This window comes from Typopeltis vanoorti, chromosome 12 (genome assembly GCF_054136105.1).
Source record: "Typopeltis vanoorti isolate ZY-2024b chromosome 12, IOZ_Tvanoo_1.0, whole genome shotgun sequence".
NCBI classification, from domain to species: Eukaryota; Metazoa; Arthropoda; class Arachnida; order Uropygi; family Thelyphonidae; genus Typopeltis; species Typopeltis vanoorti.
This window is the reverse complement of record NC_143560.1, coordinates 137,351,644-137,373,542: the sequence shown is the minus strand read 5'-3', so window position 1 is coordinate 137,373,542 and position 21,899 is coordinate 137,351,644. Positions and strand designations below refer to the sequence as shown.

Here is a 21,899-nt window from a genome sequence, read left to right as displayed (position 1 = left end):
ATGATGTTATACTTCTGATTACATCCAGTACAAAATTGCAACATTCCCTGACTAAATTGAATAACTGTTGTAATAGGTTTGTTATGAAAATCAGCAATAAAAAAAGATGAAGACAATGAAAATAGGCATGAAAACATCCTGAATGTGAACCTATTAGAATAAGTAAACTATTTCAGCTATTTAGGCACAATATTAAGTGAAAACAGTAAATTAAATATGGAAATAGACAACAGAATTAGTAAAGCTGGATAAATTTATATGAAATAAGAAAGAAATTAGTCAAAACACTAAATTAGCTGTATACAAGACAGTGTTCAGACAGGTTGTAACTTATGGATCTGAGAGCTGAGTGAGAAATAAAACACTTGATCAAAGACTAGAGATGTCTGATATGAGAGTTCTGAGAAAGATTAGTGGAGTATTACATATGGCAGTAATACATCAAAATTGAGATATTAGGAAAGAACTCACCATTGTTAGCATTCAGGAATGTGTTAGTAGAGCTGATCTCAGGTGGTATGGTCACTTAAACAGAAAGGGAGAGAAAAAATTAGCAAAACAAATGTTTTTTTGCCAGGTTGATAGAAAAAACTCCCAGAGGAAGACCAAGATGTAGATTTGATAGATACAGTAAAAAGCACCTTAAAAGACAGAAATCTGATATAAGATTTCTGTCTTTTAAGATCTGATAAGATTGAAGTCTTGACAGATAATAGATTAATTTTTTGCTAAATGTTACATATGGAGTTACAGAGCTGGTAATTATGACAAATTGAGAGACTACTTGGAGTGGTATCATGGGATAACAAATTGCAGGTGAGGGGTGTTAGTAGTGCATGGAAAATGGTCAAGGAGTGTTTGAAGGAAGGCATAGCAGAGTGCATATCTAGAACTAGGAGGATAAATAAAGTAGGAATTAAATGGAGGATTAATATCATTTAGCAGGAGTTGCTAAAAGAGAAAGACATTTTTGAGTCTCATGAACATCATAAGGCACATGTCAGGAAGACATAATCAGATTACAAGAGGCAATTATCACTATCACTTGGCAGCACTTCAAAGCATAGTCACCTTTTGAAAAATTGTGTATGAGCAAAAATGATTTCATGTTTTGGTGATTTTGTTTCCCTTTTTATCCATTGTATTATTGAGAAAAAAAAATATGTGCCACATCTTCAAGAGTGTAGTTGTTTAGCTTAATGTTTCCTTCTATTCTGTGTTTTTAAGATTTCAGTTTTACTGCTGTTCACTGTCAACCCAATCAGTGCTGCATTTTTACGTAAATTATCTAGACAGTTTTGCACAGTCTGAATGTTAGTTGGTTAGCACAACATCATCTGCAAAGCAGACTGTTTGTCTGCATACGTAGTCAAGAATAATAATATAAAGATATAGTTTCAGAGAGCTTCATTGAAGAACTCCAGTGGAAATAGGAAAGTCATCTCTCCATTAACCATTGCTCTTGCATGGTAATTCTGGCATCATTCTGCTGTTGCTTTAATTATTTTCAAATATGCTATAATAACAGAATTTTGAGTATCTTTTGTTTGTTGATTGAACTGAAAGGTTTTATCTCTTGTCCCTTCTAAGGAATGAATGTATTCGACATAGATCCTTTTTTTCAAGAAACCTTGATTTTTGAGCAGAATTGCTATTACATATTACAATCTAGTTTTGAAGCATTCTGGTATAGATTTTTAGTTTTGGAGGAAGTAGTGTGATCCCTGTGTACTTTTCTGGGTTGATTAAATTGACATTTTTGTATTGCCATTATTAGACCTTCCCTCCATTGTGATGGAATGTTGGATGTATTTGTACTGCAGATATTTAGTAGTTGCTTCCAAAGTTCCTTTCCTCCATATCTGATAGCCTCTGTTGTTATACCATCTGGTCATGGTGCTTTCTCATTCTCTTGGGATTTTTATTGCAGTTTCAAATTCGTGCATTGTCAAATTGTTATATATAATGGGGTGTACTTTTTGGGATTATTATTTCTGGCATAACATCTGTAACGAAGTTCATTGGTGAATTATTCAACTGTTTTTCAAAGTTCTACACTGAGAGTTCTTCATTTTTGTATTTGAGTATCTTACCATTTTTACCATTTATTTCAGACTTCCTTTCTTTGGTGCATAAGGAATTAGCTACCAGTTACATTTCCTGGTTTTATGTACCGGGTGATTATAAAATAACATCAAGTGTTCAGAGTCCTCTAGCGAGTAATGTATTGGACAAAACACACCAATATTCGGTAGATGTACACCGTGGAACATGGGGGTTCGATTTAATGAAAAAAAAGTACCAAAAGTTGCCAACAGGGGAAATTTTGGCGCTGCCAAATTAATTTACGTAGGTGTGACTAATGAATGACTAAATGGCAAATGAGAGACAGCACACATCAATTTCATGACATTTATTGTTAATTACAAATGAGGTTCAATATGACCACCATTCTGATGTTCCAGGAACTGCATATGGTGCACGACATTTTCCACAGTGGCTCACAACATATCAGAATTGATTTGTCTCACATGTAACATTATTCGATCTTTCAAAGTTGGAATATCGGGTATATGTCCTTGATACACAATGCTTTTAAGAAATCCCCACAGCCAAAAGTCACAAGGATTGAGATCATGTGAGCTCGGTGGCCATGGCGTGGGAAATGCATGAATAATGATTCTTCTGTCAGAGAAATGTTGTCGCAAAACACGCTGTACCTGAAGTCTGATGTGGGGTGGTACACCATCCTGTATGAAGATGGTCGAATCGAGACATCCTCTTTGCTGCAGTTGTGGAACCACAAAGTTCTGTAGCATATTGGCATACCAGTTAGCATTGATGGAACAGGTCACTGGTCCATTTTGGCGATTTTCCTTGTAAAAGTATGGACCATTGATAAAAGATGCCATAAATCTGCACCACACTGTGACTTTGGGCGAGTGGATAGGCATCTGCAGACACACGTGCGGATTAGTTGCAGCCCAAATGCGACAGTTGCGTGTGCTAATATCGCCGTTCAAATAAAAGTGCGCTTCATCACTCTATAAAATCTGCCACGGCCATGCATCATCCACTTCCATGTGCACTAAGAATCTCAAAGATAAGTCGATTGTGGTCGCATCACCAGGCCGCAATTCTTGAACATGACTGATTTTATAGGGGTAAAACTTCAACATCTGATGTAGGATTTTCCACACGTTGTGTATGCGATATCCATTTGCCGGGATATTGCTCATGCATATTCGTCATCTCCTGTTCCACAATAGCAGTTGCAACTTGTTCAACTTGTTGGTGATTGATTGGTTTGCATCCCCTGCCTACCTGCACTGCTAGAGTTCCAGTAGTTTCAAATCACCGCATCAATTTTCGTAAGTTTGTTACGCTAATCGGTCCTTTTCATAAATTTTTCATACGCCGAAAATCACGAAGACAAGCACTGACATTATTGTTCCGCTGATAATAGAGTTTGACTAACAAAGCACGCTCATGTAAGGTAAGAGGCATCAAAAAGCAGTTCGTCTACGAATGATAAGAAATCTCACAGTCTTTCCTTTTATTGCATGATCGCTCACAAGAAACACGATAATGCAAATTAATGCATTTTACTCGGTAAACAGCGCCAAATATTTCGTCCAATACATTACTCGCTAGAGGGCTCTGAACACTTGACGTTATTTTATAATCACCCGGTATATACTGATTTCTAATTTCTGACATCCTGGATGTCTTTTTCCTAGGCATTTGGAAAGGCCATATATATATATATATACACACACACACACACACATACACATACACACAGTTGTACATTTAGTTCATTTAGCTGATTATTGTACATTCTCTGATTCCTGTATTGCTATTTAATGTCATTGTTTTTCTTTATAGATTCTTCAGTTTGTTACCCATTTAATCTGAGATAAAGCACTTGGTGACTTACTTTTTATTTGAACTTTATAGATGGATTTTGCATTGTAAGTGAAGCTCTGAAGTCAGAGCTTCATTTCAGGTCTTCAGGCATTTAGATCTTCTATTAGTTTAATGTCTCTTGTTTTAGGTTTAAATGCACTGAGACAAAGTTTTATGTGTACTTACTATTATGTGATCATGGTTTAGTTCTATGATATCATAGGCTCTATAGTTTTGAGCTGATCTCATCCATTTTCCATTAATTAGAATATGATTTATATGCAATCTTGTTCCAACTGAATGCTTTGAGGTCTTTTCTTTTCCAGGTTTGTGTGGAAATTTGCTCTGTCAAGGTTATTAGTGATACAAGTTTGTGGTACATGAAAGTTCTATATATTTTTTAATTCCTGAAATGTCGGATCCTATTTTTACATTAAATCTTTTCCCATGTGGGGATTTGCAGAGGTAGTCTTAGAGCAAGTGAAAAATGGAAAATTCTGAAGGAAAGCATAATTACTGCTACAAAATTGCATTTAGCAAAAAAAGAAGAGGAAAGAGAGAAAAGAATGAAACCATGGATGATGGAAAATATTTTAAGGAAAATAACACAAAGAAGAAAGTTAGTTGATAGTAAAACAGGGGAGAAAAAAAAAAAGCAGTATAAAGACTTGAGTAGGGAGATACAAAGAGAGATAAGAAGGAAAAAGGAAGAGTGGGTAGATGAAATAAGTAAAGATACAACAGCAAAGACAAAAAGAAATGACATAAAAGGTATTTATAAAAACATTAATATGATGACAGAAAGGAGAAAGATGCAAAGGATTAGAGCAGTTGAGAATGAAAGAGGTGAAATGCTGATAGAAAAAGAGAAGATATTACAGAAATAGGGAGGATATGTAAGTAAATAGAGAAAGAGGAGAAAATCAAATGAAAGAGCATAGTGGACAGAGGCTGTACATGAGGGAGGAATCAAATCTAGCAATTCAAAAGATGAAAGAAGGAAAATCCTCTGGAATAGATGGTATACAGATGGAACTAATGAGGAATATAGGTGGAAAAGGTATGGAAGTGTTATGGCCAATTATTAACAGAATTTATGAGGGACAAGAATTACCAGAGGAGTTTAGAAGATCAATTTTTATCCCCATTCCAAAAAAGATGGGAGTTTTGGACTGTAACAATTTTAGAACGATAAGTCTTATAACTCACACAGCAAAAATTCTGGCACAAATAATTTTAGAGAGAATTAAGAGTAAAATAGAAAAAGAAATGAATGAGGAACAGTTTTGATTCCGAACCAACAGAGAAACTAGAGAGGCTATAACTTGTCTAAGAATTATTGGGGAGAAAAATGGTGGAAAGTTGTTTTGGGGATTTCTAGACTTTGAAAAGGCTTTTTGACATTCTAGAAAATATTGATATTAACTCTTATGACTTGGAAATTTTAAAGAGATTATATTGGTCACAAATAGCATCAGTATGTGTAAATGGAGAGGAAACAGGAGAATTCCCGGTGGAGAGAGGAGTTAGACAAGGATGCAAGTTTACCTTTATAGTGAACAAATGCTTAGAGAGGTGCTTGAGGATGTAGAAGAAGGAATAAAAATAAATGGAAGAACCATTAATAATTTAAGATATGCAGATGATGTAGTGGTGATGCCAGAAAGTGAAAATGGATTACAACAAATTCTTCAGAGAATTGAAATCTGCTGTAAAGAGTACGGACTAAGGATTAACACAAAGAAGACCAAGATAATGATAATGGGCAGAAAAATAGGAGATAATGTAAAGATAAGATGTGGAGGAAAGATTTCAATATTTAGGTAGCTGGATCTCAGAGAAAGGAACTTCAGAGTTGGACATTAGAAATAGAATAGGCAAAGCTAAATCGGCATTTATGGAAATGAAGAGAATTTTAATAAACAAGAATATTAAAATAGGTGTTAGAGTTGGAATAGTTAAAGCAACAGTTTGGAGTATTGCAAGTTATGGAAGTGAGTCATGGACACTCAGAAAGAGAGATATGGAAAGAATTAATGCATTGGAAATGTGGTGTTATAGAAAGATGGAAAAGATTAGCTATACAGAGAGAATATCAAATCAAGAAGTTTTAAGAAGAGTTGGGATGGAAAGAACACTGCTCAAGAATATTATGCAAAGAAAGACCATATTTGCAGGACATCTTCTGAGAGGTTCTTCAGGACACCTGACAAGAACTATATTACAAAGGAAAGTTGAGGGGAAGAGAAGACGTGGAAGACCAACTAGAGAGTGGTTCAATGACATCATGGAATGGACTGGTTTAAGAATGATGGGGGCAACAGACCGAGAAAAATGGAGAAGAGCTGCTCATCTGCTGCAACCCTCTTGCTAGAGGATGCTACCAGATGACGACAAGTCTGAGAGCAGATCATAGAAATTATTCTTGGAGTTTTTGTATCAAGTCTCAGTGGTTGCATATATACAGGTGACTGAAAATTGCTGAAATGTAACCACTGAGACTTGATACAAAAACTCTAGTCAACAAAATGATCACTAGGATTCAGATTTCACTGTGAAAATAAAATAAAGTCCATTTATTTTATTTTATTTTTCCCAGTGTGATGTAACTTCATTCCATTAAAAAATCAGTTCTCCACCCATGTTCTTGGACTGCATCAAGGTTTGCTAATTCTGCTCCAGTGCAAATCTCCTGAAACGTCTGACATTGAGTGCTTACCTGTTCCTGCTTTAGCTTGTAGGCTTCCTCAAAGGCTTAACTTATCTTTGATAAAAAGGAATTGATATGGTTTTCCTTGCCTTCTCTCTTATGTGGGACGTGGTGGCATCACATCCTTCCTATAGTCTTCTGCCAGAATTACATCAGCATAATCTTGAACAACCTGAATACTAATAGAATCAAACCAGTTGTACTCTACAGATGTGCTCCTGAATTCAACACCTGTTCTTTATCATCTGTACACTATATTATAGACGATAGCAACCAATTCCAAAAAAAAAGGGGGGGATGATAAGCATTTACCATCCAACTATTGACCTATTGCTCTCATCTTAGTGTTGTCTATAGTAATGGAGAAGATCAACATAGATCTTCTTTGATATTTGGAGAATTGTCAACTAATCAATGACTACCAATATGGATTTCACCAATCAATTGTGGCCACCCTGTATATATATATATATATATATATATATAAATGACCTGCTCTCATTTACCTCAAACTCTATTTAGAGTTTTGCTAATGATAGCATTCTCCACTCATCCTACTCATATGATAAGCCTTGCAGTTCTCAAGCTTCAAAACAATCTATGATAAATACCCTAAATACTGATCTTCATACCATCCTGCAATAAGGATGTTTTTTTCAAGATTATGCTGATGTTATTCTGGTAGAAGACTACAGGAAGGATGTGATGCCAGGAGGAAGCAAGGAAAGCCATATCAATTCCTTTTTTATCAATGATAAGTTATCAGTAAATGCCTTCGAGGAAGCTCACAATCTAAAGCAGAAACAGGTAAGCACTCAAAACATCACCTCTGAAAGAAGTGTACTCATTATATCTACTAACAATGTTCATATCTCTAGTCAATACTTCTGAAACATAGTTTTACTTGTTTTCTCAGAAGCTCAACAGTCAAGACCAATCTCTCTCTGTTTGTACTGACTCTCTTACTTCTAGTCTCACCTGGCATAATCACATCATTTCTATAATATATTGAGCTTCAGAAAACTTGACATATTTTTTGCTCCAGACATTACTTCTCTCCTGTCCATTTATTTACTCTTTACAAATCTCAGATTCGCCTAACCTTGGGATGGTGCACCTAAGACTTCTCTAAAAATTCTCTATGCAGTCCAGAAGAGAGTGGTTGTTGATTGATGACCCCCCCCCCACACACACATACACATACTTGAAGATAGTCTGTTTCTGCATTCTCTCTCTTCTACAAATGTTTCCATTGGCACTGTTCAGCAGAACTAGAATCAATAATTCCTCCCTCCCTCTGCTAATCCTGCAGGAACATGAGCAACACCTGCCCAACATCCATTTATAATTAAGCTGCCGCTCACAGACCTGTTGTTCCCAGTTGTCTTTTATTTCATTTATTACAATTCCGTGGAACAGCCTTCCCCAAGAACTATTTTTCATTTTTTATTCCACAAAACATACTGAGCTTTTTAGCTGAACCATATGCCATCTTGACTGACACCTACTGATTGAAATGGGATGTATGCACATAAGAAAACTTTGAGTAGTGATTGTTCTTAAGTAATTATCAATAATTTGGCATGAAAAATGTTTACCTTAAAATACCAGCAATCCTCTTGGAAACATTCTGTTCTATTATTATTTCAGATTTTCATTTGGCATTGTACTTAGTAATTATTTGTTATATTTTGATATATAATAATATATCCAACTATTAACTTCATTTTTTTTTTAAATAGAAATTGAATGAATATTTTGAGCAGTTGTCTGCTCTGTATGCTTCAGTACAGCAAAATCAGGTAACACTGGAGAACAAAGTAGATACCATGATGAATTTGGTTCACCATTTGGAGCAACAGATCAGTAAATATCTTTTTTATCTGTTTTTTTTATTTTTTTTATTTTTTTTTTATAATTATTGATAATCTCCTTTGTCACAGTTTTACATTGCTTTCTATTAAGAAAGAAATTTATGGTTTTGTATTATTTTTATATTAGGTATAAATTTAATTTTGTATCAGGTAGTGTTACTTTAAGGCACCTAAATGTGAAAGTGTTAACTGATTCATTAGCAAATTACAGATGTATTGTTAATTTGACTCAAATAAAATATCTTTGATAGTTTGTACTAGATAGATTTTAAAATTAAATTATGAACTTTTAAAAAAAATAATAAATAAATAAAGTACTTTTCTTTTTATAATATCACCGAGAAAGGAAAATATCATAAAGAAAAATGGTTAGATTTATTCTACCTCACTGCTTCAGAGAAGTTTTTTTTTTTAACACTTTTGCATTAAAACGTGAGAATATTTGAGTGTATGCTGCCTTTGACTGAGTTCATGTTGGCAAAAGAAGAAAATTATTCATATTTGACTTTTTATGTAATTAGGAAATTAAAAATTTTGCTTAAGAGTTAGATAATCTAGAAACCCTATCTGAGGACTAAGCAAAGAATTTTTTCAAGCCTGTGGTAAGCAAGGTCATTGTCTTATATCACATGATGAAATTCACTTACCACTTTTAGCACTTTCACATTGGACAGGAACAAATTATCTTGTGCTGTAGTTGGCCTTAGGTAGAACATAAGAAATTGTCTCATACTTCCTGTTTGCATTGGACAGACATACCACAAATTGTGATGTGTTGATTGAAACCAAAATTTCATAGGTGGAAGGAAAGAACATGTGTCTTTCAGGATATATTATAAACAAATAATTAAAGGGAATTCTATATTTGGTTGGTATAACTAAAAAGTGTAAATATCTAAACTGATATTAATCAGGCATGAACATGTTAGAAGGATTGGCATATGTAAGAGAGGGAAAGAATAGGTGTAAATGTGGATAGAAATACTTTCATTAGAGGCAAAATAAACTGCTAATAATTTACATTTGTGGTATCAAGTGTCAGATAAGTTGCTTTGAGATGGATGAATAGCATGTCATCCTATAATGTCTACATGCATGTTCACATTTATGATGGGTATAATTAAAAAAAAAAAATTAGGAAAGGTAAAGAGATTTGTTTGCAAAATATAAATAACTAGCCAATAATAAACAGTACCGGTGTATATTGGTAGCTTTAAAAATTATATTTAACTTTTTTTTTTTTTTCTGAGAAGAATTTGCTTTTGAATAAATGATCTGCACTCCTTTTACATAGTAATAAATCCTAGATATGCGAATATTTTGTTGCTGATCACCACGTGCAGTCATCTTGTAAACCATAGAAGGATTCATTTTTTATTTAGAAGAATAAACAAATTTTTACTCACTACATCCATTTTTTTCAAAAACTGGAATAAAAATGTCCCTATATAGTGAAAAACTCCCTGCCTCCATAGACACCATATGGTACAGATGCAAACAAAACAAAGTAGATGTTTTATTGTATCACTAATATAGTATGGGGGGGGCACAAGGCACATTTCCTAGTTGGTGTCCCCCAGGAAATGCTGATGCTGAGTATACTTCCAGTAGGCTAACGTGGCCTACTGGCTGGAGTCAATTACTGAATATGTGGATTTATTGCTGATTATGAAAGGAATAAAAGATATATATATAGTGCAACCTCCATTCCTTTTTCCCAAAGAGAAGTTGAAGCTCGTGGGTGAGAGTCTTCAAGGAAGCCCACAAGCTGAAGCAGGAAGAAGTAGACACTCAAAACATTAACTCTGGAAAAACCCATTCATTATATTCACTTACATTGTTCATACCCTCTTGAAATCTGGAAAATTTCATGAACTTTACACTGGAGCAGAGTCAGCAAACTTTAATGCAGTGTGCATCCAAGAACACAGTTAGAGAACAGATTTTGAATAGAATTGAAGTCGCATCGAATTGTAAAAAATGGACTTTCATCTATACATCAACAGACATATCTGGTAATGGAGGAATCAGAATACCAGACAACAAAAGGATCTACAATCATATATCATCTGTCACCAAAGTCTCCGAGAGAATTATGATAATAGCTTTAATCTCTAACCCTATAGCAACAATAACCTGTACCTATGCACCCACTGAGACTTCAGATGAAACTCCAAGAATGCTTTCTACAGTTAACTCTCAGACTTTCTCTACATTGTCCTAGCACACAATCTCCACATCATAAGTGGAGATTTTAATGCGCAAGTAGGATCAGATGCCTCAGGAATCACAAAAATGAGGCCTTTCCTGTTCCAGAATACAACAAATGAAATTGATAACTTCCAGCTGAACTATGCAACACTCATAACCTTGTCAATCCACAGAGCAAATTTCCACACAAACCTAGAAGAAAATGAACCTAGGAACATCCAAATAAGGAACAAAATCACAAACTGATCATATTTTTTAATCAATAGAAAGTGGGTGTGATTAGCTCAAAATTGCAGGGCTTATAACAGTGTAGAACTAAACTGATCACAGAATAGTAAGTGCACATAGAAAACTTTGTCTCAGCACTTTTCAACCTAAAACAAGAAAACAAGAAAAGATATCACTGGAATGACCTTACTCCCTACCATGCAAACTCAGTGTATAAGGAAATATTACAAAACTAATGGAAGGCCTGGGCCTAAAGAATCATGTCAGAGCTTTGTTCATATTGTATAATCCATCAAGGAAGTAGCAGCTTCAAAGGAAATGGGTAATACAAACCACTGAAGAACTGATAAAGAAATGCAATGACATTAAGCAGCAATGCAGGAATCATAGTGCACAGAATCTATACACTCAGCTAAAAGAACTAAATGATCAAGCATATAGTGTTTTGAAATGACAAGAAAAACTATCCATTCTGTCAAAACTTAGAACTATATCAAAATAGCCATAACATGAGAGAAATGTATCAGGTAGCTAATTCCTTATGCATCAAGAAAAGGAAGCCCAAATGACCAAGAATAAAAGCTAAAAATCGCAAGATACCTGAAGATAAAAAGGAAAAACGTTTAGTGTGGAATTTCACTGAATTTCATCAGTAAACTTCACTTCAGGTACTTTGCCAGAAATAATAATCCAAAAAGAACTTCCCATTATATATGTAACAATTTTATAATGCAAGAATTTGAAACTGCACTAAAAACCCAAAAGAACAAGAAAGCACCTGGATTGGATGGTATAACAGAGGAGGCTATTAAACATGTTGGAAAAGGGTTTTGGAAACAACTCTGTTAAATGTCTGTAAGACAGCTCTAGCTACATCCAACATTCCATCACAGTGGAGAGAACGCCTAATGATACCAGTACCCAAAAAATGCAATCTAAACAACCCAGAAAATTACAGAGGAATTATGCTACTTCCTGTCACACTGAAAATCTATAATAGGATGCTTCTAAACCAAAGTGAACCACATGTAACACCTCTTCTATCCAAAAATTAAGCAGATTCTTGAAAAATAGAAGCTCTCTTGAACACATCTACTGCTTCAGAAGGTTACTAGAAGGATCAAAAAGTCAGCAAAGTCCTTTAATATAAACAATTCAAAAAAGTCAACTGAAATGGTTAAGACACCAGCTTAGACATCCACCTTCACCTACATTCAGTGATCTTGCTCTGATGTAACAATTAGCCAACAATTAACAAAATGCCAACTAATGGACACAGAGGAAAAGAAAGACCAAGAAAACATTTTTGGCAATACATAAACTTCTTTTTGAAGATGAATCTCATGAACCATCTGACATTTAGCACAAAACAGAGAAACTTGATTCACTTTCTTCTGATAGTTTATCTCCATGAGTTTTTGTTATATGAATATTTCTTGTATAGATTTCTCTCATCATAAATGATGATGAATATAGTATGTATACAATTAGACTATCATAATTAGAGACAAATAGAATGAAAGTAATCCTGTAGAGAAAAATAAAAACCTTCCCTTCCACAGATGAAAGCAAAACAAAAGAGAAGTTTTATTGTAACACTAAAAGCAGTATCCAACTAAACACAATGACCCAACAACTTATTTCAGATTTTCAGTTTAAAAAAAAAAATATATTTATATATATATGTGTGTGTGTGTGGTCACACCTGTTTATAATGCATATATATGTATAAACCTGAAATCTGATAGAATTACATTTGAGATTTTCTGTATCATAAGATAGCTCATGAATGCTGATTTTACAAATAAAATTCTACAGGATGAAATTGAAACTGGAATGATATATATATTGAAAACATTGTAAAAATGTGCTTGCCTGTTGAAAGACATGCTATGTGATCCAGCAAGTTCTCATCTGATGTGCAGGCATGAATGGCACAGTGTGTTGTGTGTGTGAGAGAGAGCATGTTAAACAGGAGTGAGAGGAGGTGCTCAGTAGAATGCCACTGAAAATTCTGTATTTTATTAAAAGTTATTCCTGGAGTGGACTTGGAATAACTGATGTGTATAGTTAAGCATGGGTTTAAATGTTTTCAAATTTTACAGCTTTTATTGATATTAAATGTGAAATGACCCAAGAGTTGTCATGTTATGTGATCACTGGAATGTTATTTATTGAATGATACTAATGTATCATTCAAGATACCAAAAAGTTTTATACTTGGTTTTAATTCTTTTTCCAAGTAAGCAAAGCAAAGTTTTGCGCATGAAATATATCCACGTCTGAGCTACTTGTATATAGAGGCTAATGACTTCATATCACTTGCCTTAGTATGTATCCCATAATGCAAAGCACACCCCATTTCATGCATGTGCCACAACCCAGACTGGTTTCGACCTTTATTGAAGTCACTTCAGTGGGAGCCAGACCTGGGAGAGATACCAAGGTTGAAGTAATGCAGATGTCATATATAATATATCTCACATACAAGTAGACAAAAGGTGCTTGACCTTCTTAATAAAAATCTCTGGATGATAGAAAGATTTAGAAAGTTTTACCCAAGGTAAAAAAACTTTCTACGATACATTAGTATGTCATTGATGCCTGCATGCCATCCTTCACAAGTTAATTACTTTTTTATACTTTTTTTTTGTAGGAAATTTGTAAGTAAATGTGATTCGAAACTTTGGTTTTTGTAATGAATCTCTGCAAAAATCTCATATATTCACTTTGTATACACACACACTGCATGTTGAAAGTAGATGAGGTAGTTTAACAGTTGAAACTTGTAATGTGACCATGAAACATTCACAAAAGGATATCTCTGAACTTACAAAAGAGGAAAAGGCTAAGAAAAATAAATTTAATGTTGCATCAGGAGTAGTAGTTCATTTGGTACTTTCTTCCCCCCCCCCCCCAAAAAAAAAAAAAAAAACTGAAGCACTGAATCAGATTGATGTTAATCTAACGAAATATTGTTCTTGTCTGTAGAATTGATAAATATTTCTATTAATGAAATTTTTGTATGTCTATATTTTTGGAAAATTTGGAGAAAAGAGCAAAGCAAATCATGTTGGATTTATGCTCAGGACATGGCATGGTTATTACTAACACAATGTTCTAACATAAAAATGTGCACAAATTCACATGGAGAGAAGAGGTAAGGAATAAGAAAAGTCTCATTCACTATGATATTGTTGATAGTGATGTTTTCTCCCTGGTGCAGGACACTACAGTGTACAGGGGATTTGAAATTGGAAGTGATCACTGTTTAGTCTTGAGTAGGATAAAATTGAATTTCATGTTGAAAAGAAGAACATGTAAGAAAGTTTTAAAATGAATATAAGTTGAGCAGCTCTGAAATGTGAACTGCAGACTGAAATACACAAACATTATTGAAGAAAAAATGAAACCCTTTGAGAACAGGAACCAAACCTTGGAGATTCAGTGGCAAGAAAACATTGATTGATTCAGTCAGAGAGGCATGTGGTGAGATTGTCTGCAAGGATAGAAAAATCAGAACTCCATGGTGGACACACAGGGTTAAAGAGGCAGTGAAAGAAAAGAAGAAAGCATATCAAAAGTCCCTGGCAAGTAAGTCTGCTTGTGCTCTTTGAGAATACAGAGACAAATGTAAGAAAGCTAAACACTGTGTAAAACTAGCTAAACAAAAGTCATGGGAAGACTTTGGTAAGAACATAGAAAATAAATATCAAGAAGGTGGCAAAGTATTCTGGAGGCTGTCGAAAAAGCTCAGAAATGGAGGAAAGAGTACTGTAAAAAGAATTAGAGATGATAAAGGTGACATGAAAAGTGGTGAAAAAAGATGTCCTTGATGTATGGAATAATTACTTCAAAAAATTGCTAAACAAAACAATAAATGACAGCATAGTATTAAAAACAGTCATGCAGTCAGAAATAGATATCCATACTTGAAGTAGAAAAAGTCATCAAAAGCCTGAAATATGGAAAAGCAGCAGGAGTAGATGATATTTGACCAGAAATGCTCAAATATGGAGACATAAAAGTCCTACAGTGGCTGTACTGCATAGTTCAAAAGGCTTGGACATAGGGACAAATTCCAGATGATTGGGGTAGAGCTCTCATAGTACCCATATATAAAAAGGGAGATAAAACTGAATGTTCGAATTACAGAGGTATTTCCCTACTGAGTGTTCCTGGTAAGATTTATGCAAGTATACTTGAGAAAAGGTCGAGAAGGATTGTGGAAGAGAAGCTTAGTGAAGAACAAGCTGGATTCAGGCCAAATAGAGGCTGTTGGGATCAGATTTTCATTTTATGACAAATAGTTGAAAAATCATGGGAATATAACAAAAGATCTATAATTAAGTTTTATAGATCTGGAAAAGGCATACGACAAATGCCAAGAGAAAAGCTATTAAAAATTCTACACTTGTATGGTGTCAACGGAGCATTATATCTAGTAATACTTACTTAGTCTTTATTTGAGTTGTAAGTCAGCACGTAGAATTGAAGGAAGTACAGGAAGATGGTTTAATGTGAAATCTGGTATCAGACTAGGATGTACATTATCCCCTCTGTCATTTATTATCTATATGGATCACATTAAGAAGGAAAGTTGTATTAAACCTGATATCAAAATTGGAGATGTTAATCTCAGCTCTTTACTTTATGCAGATGTTATACTTGTAAATAAATCTAGTACACGTCTGCAAGATTTCCTGACAAAATTGAGTAACTGTTGTAATAGATTTGGTCTGAAGGTCAGCAATAACAAGACAAGACGATGAAAATAGGCAGACTCATTGAAAATATCAACTGCATTGTGAATGGATAACCTATAAAGAAGTAAAACATTTCAGCTACTTAAGCACAATTTTTAGTGAAGATGGTAAATTAAATATGGAAATAGACAACAGATTCAACAAAGCTGGTATGGTAGGAAGTCAACTGAATAAACTTACTGTATTTTCCGGTGTATAAGATGCACTTTTTTACCTTAAAAATTCATCTTAAAAATGGGGTGCGTCTTATATAATCAAGGTAAAGATTATTTCCTCTTTTCAAAGTTATACGCACTCCCTTTTATGTTCCAAGATCTTTGTAGGCGGTTAATGGTGCAATCAAATTGATGTATGACCTTCACGTGACTTCTAGCATGTCATTGGCTAAGAACAGGGAGTCCCTATTCAAGTTTCATAATATCTTATCCGAGTAATCAGTTACCGATGTTTATCAGTATTGAGTTGACGTGTTGAGATATTTTGTGTTCAGTTTGATATTTCCCCGTAGATTTTAGTGATGGAAAAAAACAGGCGACATTCATATTCTTCAATTTACAAATTGCAGGTTGTGAAATATGCAGAAGAACATGGGAATAGGGAAGCTGAAAGACATTTTGGACCTCCTCCTACAGAAAAAATGATTAGAACGATTAGAAGTTTTTTCCAGAAAATTGTATTAAATTTCTTGGGTTCGTCTTATACATAGGAGTGTCTTATAAACCGGAAAATATGGTATATAGAATAAGAGAGAAATTAGCCAAAACACTAAATTAGCTGTATACAAGTCAATGTTTAAACCAATTTTAACTTATGGATCTGAGAGCTGGGTCAGAAGTAAAACACTTGACCAAAGACTAGAGACCACAGATATGAGAGTCCTGATAAAGATTAGAGGCATGAACAAATGGCATCAGTGGCAATATCATATTAAAAGCGAGGTTATTATGAAAGAACTTGACATTGTTAACATCAAGGAATGTGTTAGCAGAGCTAATCTCAGGTGGTATGGTCACTTAAACAGAATGGGAAAGGAAAGATTAGCAAATCAAATGTTCTTTGTCAGGTTGGCACAAAAAAGACCCAGAGGAAGACTAAGATAGGTAAATTGATACAGTAAAAAATGCCTTAGAATTCTAGATAGAAATATAAGATCTGATAATGTTGGAGTTTTGACAGGTAAGAGATTGATTTGGAGGAAAATTGTAGATAGGAAGTTAGTAATGATGTAAATTTTTCATGTAGTACTATCATATCCTGTATGTACCCTACATCAAATTTCTGATATGTACCCTTGAGGGTACATATCAGGAATTTGATGATGATGATGATTAATGAAATTTTTATAGAATGCAAAAACTACATGCAGGTATCCATTATATTAAGAATGAATGCATTCTAAATTGCTGTATTCTTTACGTGAATATAATTAAAAAAGAATATTAGTAATTTTCAGTAATAAGCACTTTTATATCACTACACACACGCACCCGCGAAAGTGCAATTTATTACTGAAAATGAGTCGGTATCCTGTTTAATTATATTGATGTATAGAGTATAGCATTTTAGAATGCATATATTCTTACATCAAAAAGTTTTATTATATTCTTGTTTAATTCTTTATTCAAGTGTAAGTAGACAAAGTTATCATGTGAAATATCTTCATATTCAAGCTGTGTGTGTTTACACTTGGATAAAGGATTAAACAAGAATATAATTTCTTGGAAGTTTAATTTAAACCATTCTTACTTGACTATCTATAATGGATACCTCTGTAGTTTCTGTGTTCCCTAAAAATTTCATTGATATCAGTAGCAGTTGATGCCATGTGAGCAGGGGTTAACAGAGGGGGGGGGAGACAGAATAAATCTGTAAATTTTCTTTTTGAAGAATTGGAGATTATAATATTTGTGGAATACTTCTTAGAAAAGGCTGTTCTAGTGAACAGAGACAGATGGAATGGAAGTGGCATGTTCATTGTGTTAGCATTTGAACTATAAATGGACATTTGTTGCTTATGTGTATTTGTAGCAGAAATGGGAAGAACTATGGATGCCAGTTCTGCTGATATTGCCCATGGAGTATCTGTAGAAAACACACAATGCAGAAACCAGCTATCTGGCATTGGTGGGAATCTGTGAGTGCTGTCCTATTTTGAACAGCTTCATGAATTTTTGATATTTAGTGCATCACTTTAAATATGAGAGCAGTATTATAAGTTTGGGAAGATTTAGTATTTATATATAATTATTAGATGGACAGGTGAAAAGGATCTGCTGGACAGGTCTTGAGCAAAAAAAAGAATGCCATGCTAAGTGTTTTGGATGTTGGGGATGCTATAGAAGTGTTGTTTATGCCAAGAAAGACTAGAAATAAGTGTCAGTTCAAGAGAGAGAGGTCTGTTCTTGTGAGCTTGTTATCAAAAGCAAGAAAAAGAACTACTAGTTTTTTTTTTTTTTCTTCAAGAAATAAAGACAGAATCCTGTTTTTACAGACATTGAAGATGTTTAGGTTGTCATCACCTGATTGAAGAATGGAATGCAGTTAGTGTTTACGAGATTAGATGTGCATCTTGAAACTAGGGATGTTTGAACACTGCAAAGCATGTCATATGAGTAGGAATAGAGAGTGCCATTATCAGTAAAACTGTGGTTTGAGGTCAGTGAGAAAAGGGCATTTACATGAGGAAGAGGATATGCATGATCCTATCAGAAACACTTGAAAATGTCAATCACAACAGCATAGGTTTCTCCAGGCCTTTCCATAGTTACATGTTCAGAGGCAGTGTAGTCTTAAGGGTCTACCTGTGGATTATGTGATGATATAAGTGGCAACTCTCCACATAATAAGTAAACCATTAAGGACCTTTTTCATTACTTTAGAGGGCATGAGATGAAAACACTTAGTCAGTAGGCTGATGGCAGACTTCAATTTTTATTTATTTATTTTTTATTTTTATTTTTTTGAATCACCTGAATATTAACTTGCTTTCATGCTGAAGGACAAACCAGCTGGGTATAATAGGGTACAGCAGAGATCCTCAAAGTGTGGGTTACGGAGCTGATTTTGGCTGGGTCTCTTTCTACTGCAGCTTTAAGAGAGCTGCTTCCCTTTATTACTTATGTGAAGTTGGATTTTCAGCAGTGATAGGAATTAAAAATAAACTTCAATTATCAAACACCTTGTATCTGAAAATAACACGTATCAATGTGGATGTCAAAGATGTCACAGCAAAAATAGAAAACAAGCCCATTCTTTATATACACCTCATTATGTATCTCATTAATAAATTTATATATTAATTAAGTGTATTCAATAAAACAAATTTAAAGTAGTAAGCAATATTTTTTATTCACCTGCCCCTTTTAAAATATGCATTACAAGCGAGTGGATGGGAAAAATTACTGTTTTCAAAAGTTGGTCTTGACCTATAAAAGTTTGGGAAGCCCTGGGGTACAGAGATGATAAGGACAAGTGTTAGTAGCACAGTATAATTGGTGTGTGTGGAGGTGCACATCAGGACCAATAACCTTTTTCAGTAGCCAAGTCATTCAAGATTCAGGTCTCTTTCTGGCGGAAGGCACGCAGCATGTTGTTTCTGTTCTAGATGGAAGTGATTTGGCTAGGTTGTGTATGCAGGAGTCAGAAGAAAAGAAATCACCTTTGTCTTTAGGTGATGTTGTAATATCACCATCTGGATTAACAAGAGGCAGGAAAACGGGAGAAATTGTGATGAGAAAATGAGAACCATGGGTAATCGAGAAACAAGAGGCAAGTTTTTTGCATTCAGCTCTTTTCAGAGTCATTTATATTTGCAGTTGCTGCATAGGCTTGCAATAGTTGCCAACAACAACATGTGGGCCGAGAATGAAACTGGATTTGCAATATACTATTGCTGTTGTTGTTTTAATGCTTTGGCACACATTTTGGTGAACAACAGCTTGGATAGTGTATGGGAAATGAAAGTTCTCATTTTCTGTCCTTTCTTGAGCTTTTCTATGTCACTAAGTTCCAGCCATCTCTTTAATCTCATCTTCTCTCTTTGACTTTTGCATAGCTTTTTTTCCATCTCTAGGATACCATTTAGATATTAACTTTGTCCATATTTGAGTGTTACTTCTTGTTGTCCTCATTCCAACATTGGTAATATCTGTAACAAGATTGTGGCAAGTATTCATATCTGGAGAGCAGAAATGGTAATTTGACTATGGAAAGGAGGAAACAGCCAATAGGTGCTACAGTAATGCTAAAAGACATGTGGATGAGAATGGCTGAGAGAAGGGCATTCCACTAGAAATGAAACTTGTATAAGATATGGTCTGAGTTACTAAGAGGACAGGTGACCTCAACAGTGTGTGTGCCTAGAAGGAAAACTGATTAAGAAAAGATGTAGAATCTTTAAAGGTACCTGTGGTATAACTATAAACAATAAATTATGCAATGACCACAGTAATTAACTTTAATGAAATGAAATACAGATATTTCATACTGAAAATAATGGTGTATCATCAGTGCATAGAAACAAGCAAATCAAAGAAACGGGAATACAAGGTACATACAGCAGTCGGTGGTTTACCAATTAAAAACTCTTGCTGCTTGTTAGAAATTAATTAATAAATAATATTATTAAAAACTATTTTTGATGGTTACATAAAATGAAAATCTCCCAAACTTTTGGGGGAGAGAGAGAGAGAGACAATTGTTCTAATTCAGATTTGGCCTGTGTAAAAGGGCTTCACAACTTTCTTTGAAATGGTGTTCATATTTAAACCTACTTCTATGGAGAAGACGAGCTTCATCCCACTGGGTACTGTGTTTAGTGTCAGTGCTATGCTGTGCCAGACCAGACTTTTGAGGTTTTGTGTATTCCATATAATATTGATGTTCATTAATTCTTTTTTCCACAGAACGGCTGTCTACCCAAAGTATGTTAGATTACATTCACAAGGTGTCTGGTAAGTGCCAGCTAATGATAGAGGTGACAATTTGTCTTCTGTAGATGGCAACAGGTGAAAAATTTTGTTGATAGGAAAATATGTGGGAATGAGGTGATACTTGTTTAAAATTCTATCAGTCGGTTCAGAGATGCCAGAAATATAAGGAATTGTAATCCTGAGGTGTTGGAACATAGGAGTCAATTATCTGCTGGATTTGATTAGGGTTGTAACCATTAAATTCCATTAACGTTTTAATAGTGAGAAGTTCTTGTTGTAAGCTTGAGGGAGAGGAGCACACATTATAGAATCAGAATATTTCAGCTGGAAAAACAAGTTCTATACACAAGTTGAAGGCACTGCTATGGGTAGCCCTGTCTCCACCTTTGTAAAACTATTTTTTGAACCATTTGGGAGATACCTTGTTCTCATCCATTCATCCCCAACCCTCTCATTGGTTTCATTATATTGATGATGTCTTGGCTGTTTGGCCTCATTCTGAAAATGCACTTACCACTTTCCTACAGCGCTTTCATCCACTCATTCAATTCACCATGGAAAAAGAAAAGGCTGGTAATTTACCATTTTTGGACATCCTTCTTACGTACACAGCCTCCAGTAATTTTATCAACCAGTGTTTTTCGAAAAACCTACCTTTACTGGCAGATACGTTCATCAAAAGTCCGCTCATCACACCTCTCAAAAAATTAGTGTTATCATGGGGGGGGGGTGGGGGGGGGGGGGGGTGGGGGGGGGGGGGGGTGGGGGGGGGGGGGGGTGGGGGGGGGGGGGGGTGGGGGGGGGGGGGGGTGGGGGGGGGGGGGGGTGGGGGGGGGGGGGGGTGGGGGGGGGGGGGGGTGGGGGGGGGGGGGGGTGGGGGGGGGGGGGGGTGGGGGGGGGGGGGGGTGGGGGGGGGGGGGGGTGGGGGGGGGGGGGGGTGGGGGGGGGGGGGGGTGGGGGGGGGGGGGGGTGGGGGGGGGGGGGGGTGGGGGGGGGGGGGGGTGGGGGGGGGGGGGGGTGGGGGGGGGGGGGGGTGGGGGGGGGGGGGGGTGGGGGGGGGGGGGGGTGGGGGGGGGGGGGGGTGGGGGGGGGGGGGGGTGGGGGGGGGGGGGGGTGGGGGGGGGGGGGGGTGGGGGGGGGGGGGGGTGGGGGGGGGGGGGGGTGGGGGGGGGGGGGGGTGGGGGGGGGGGGGGGTGGGGGGGGGGGGGGGTGGGGGGGGACGCTCAAAACAAGTCCCCAGAACTAAACCATATTCTCGACACTTTCCTCG

General features: G+C 35.9%; 1 protein-coding gene across 5 annotated transcripts in view; it reads left to right on the top strand.

The window, feature by feature from the left end:
• LOC150101248 (uncharacterized) overlaps positions 1-21,899 on the top strand; it is a 392,942-nt gene that overhangs the window by 361,971 nt on the left and 9,072 nt on the right. For all 5 annotated transcript variants that reach the window (XM_090401379.1, XM_090401381.1, XM_090401383.1 and 2 more), the window contains one exon: positions 8,362-8,485. In XM_090401379.1, the coding sequence (XP_090257505.1) occupies positions 8,362-8,485 (124 nt within the window). The remainder of the gene's footprint in view (positions 1-8,361; positions 8,486-21,899) is intronic.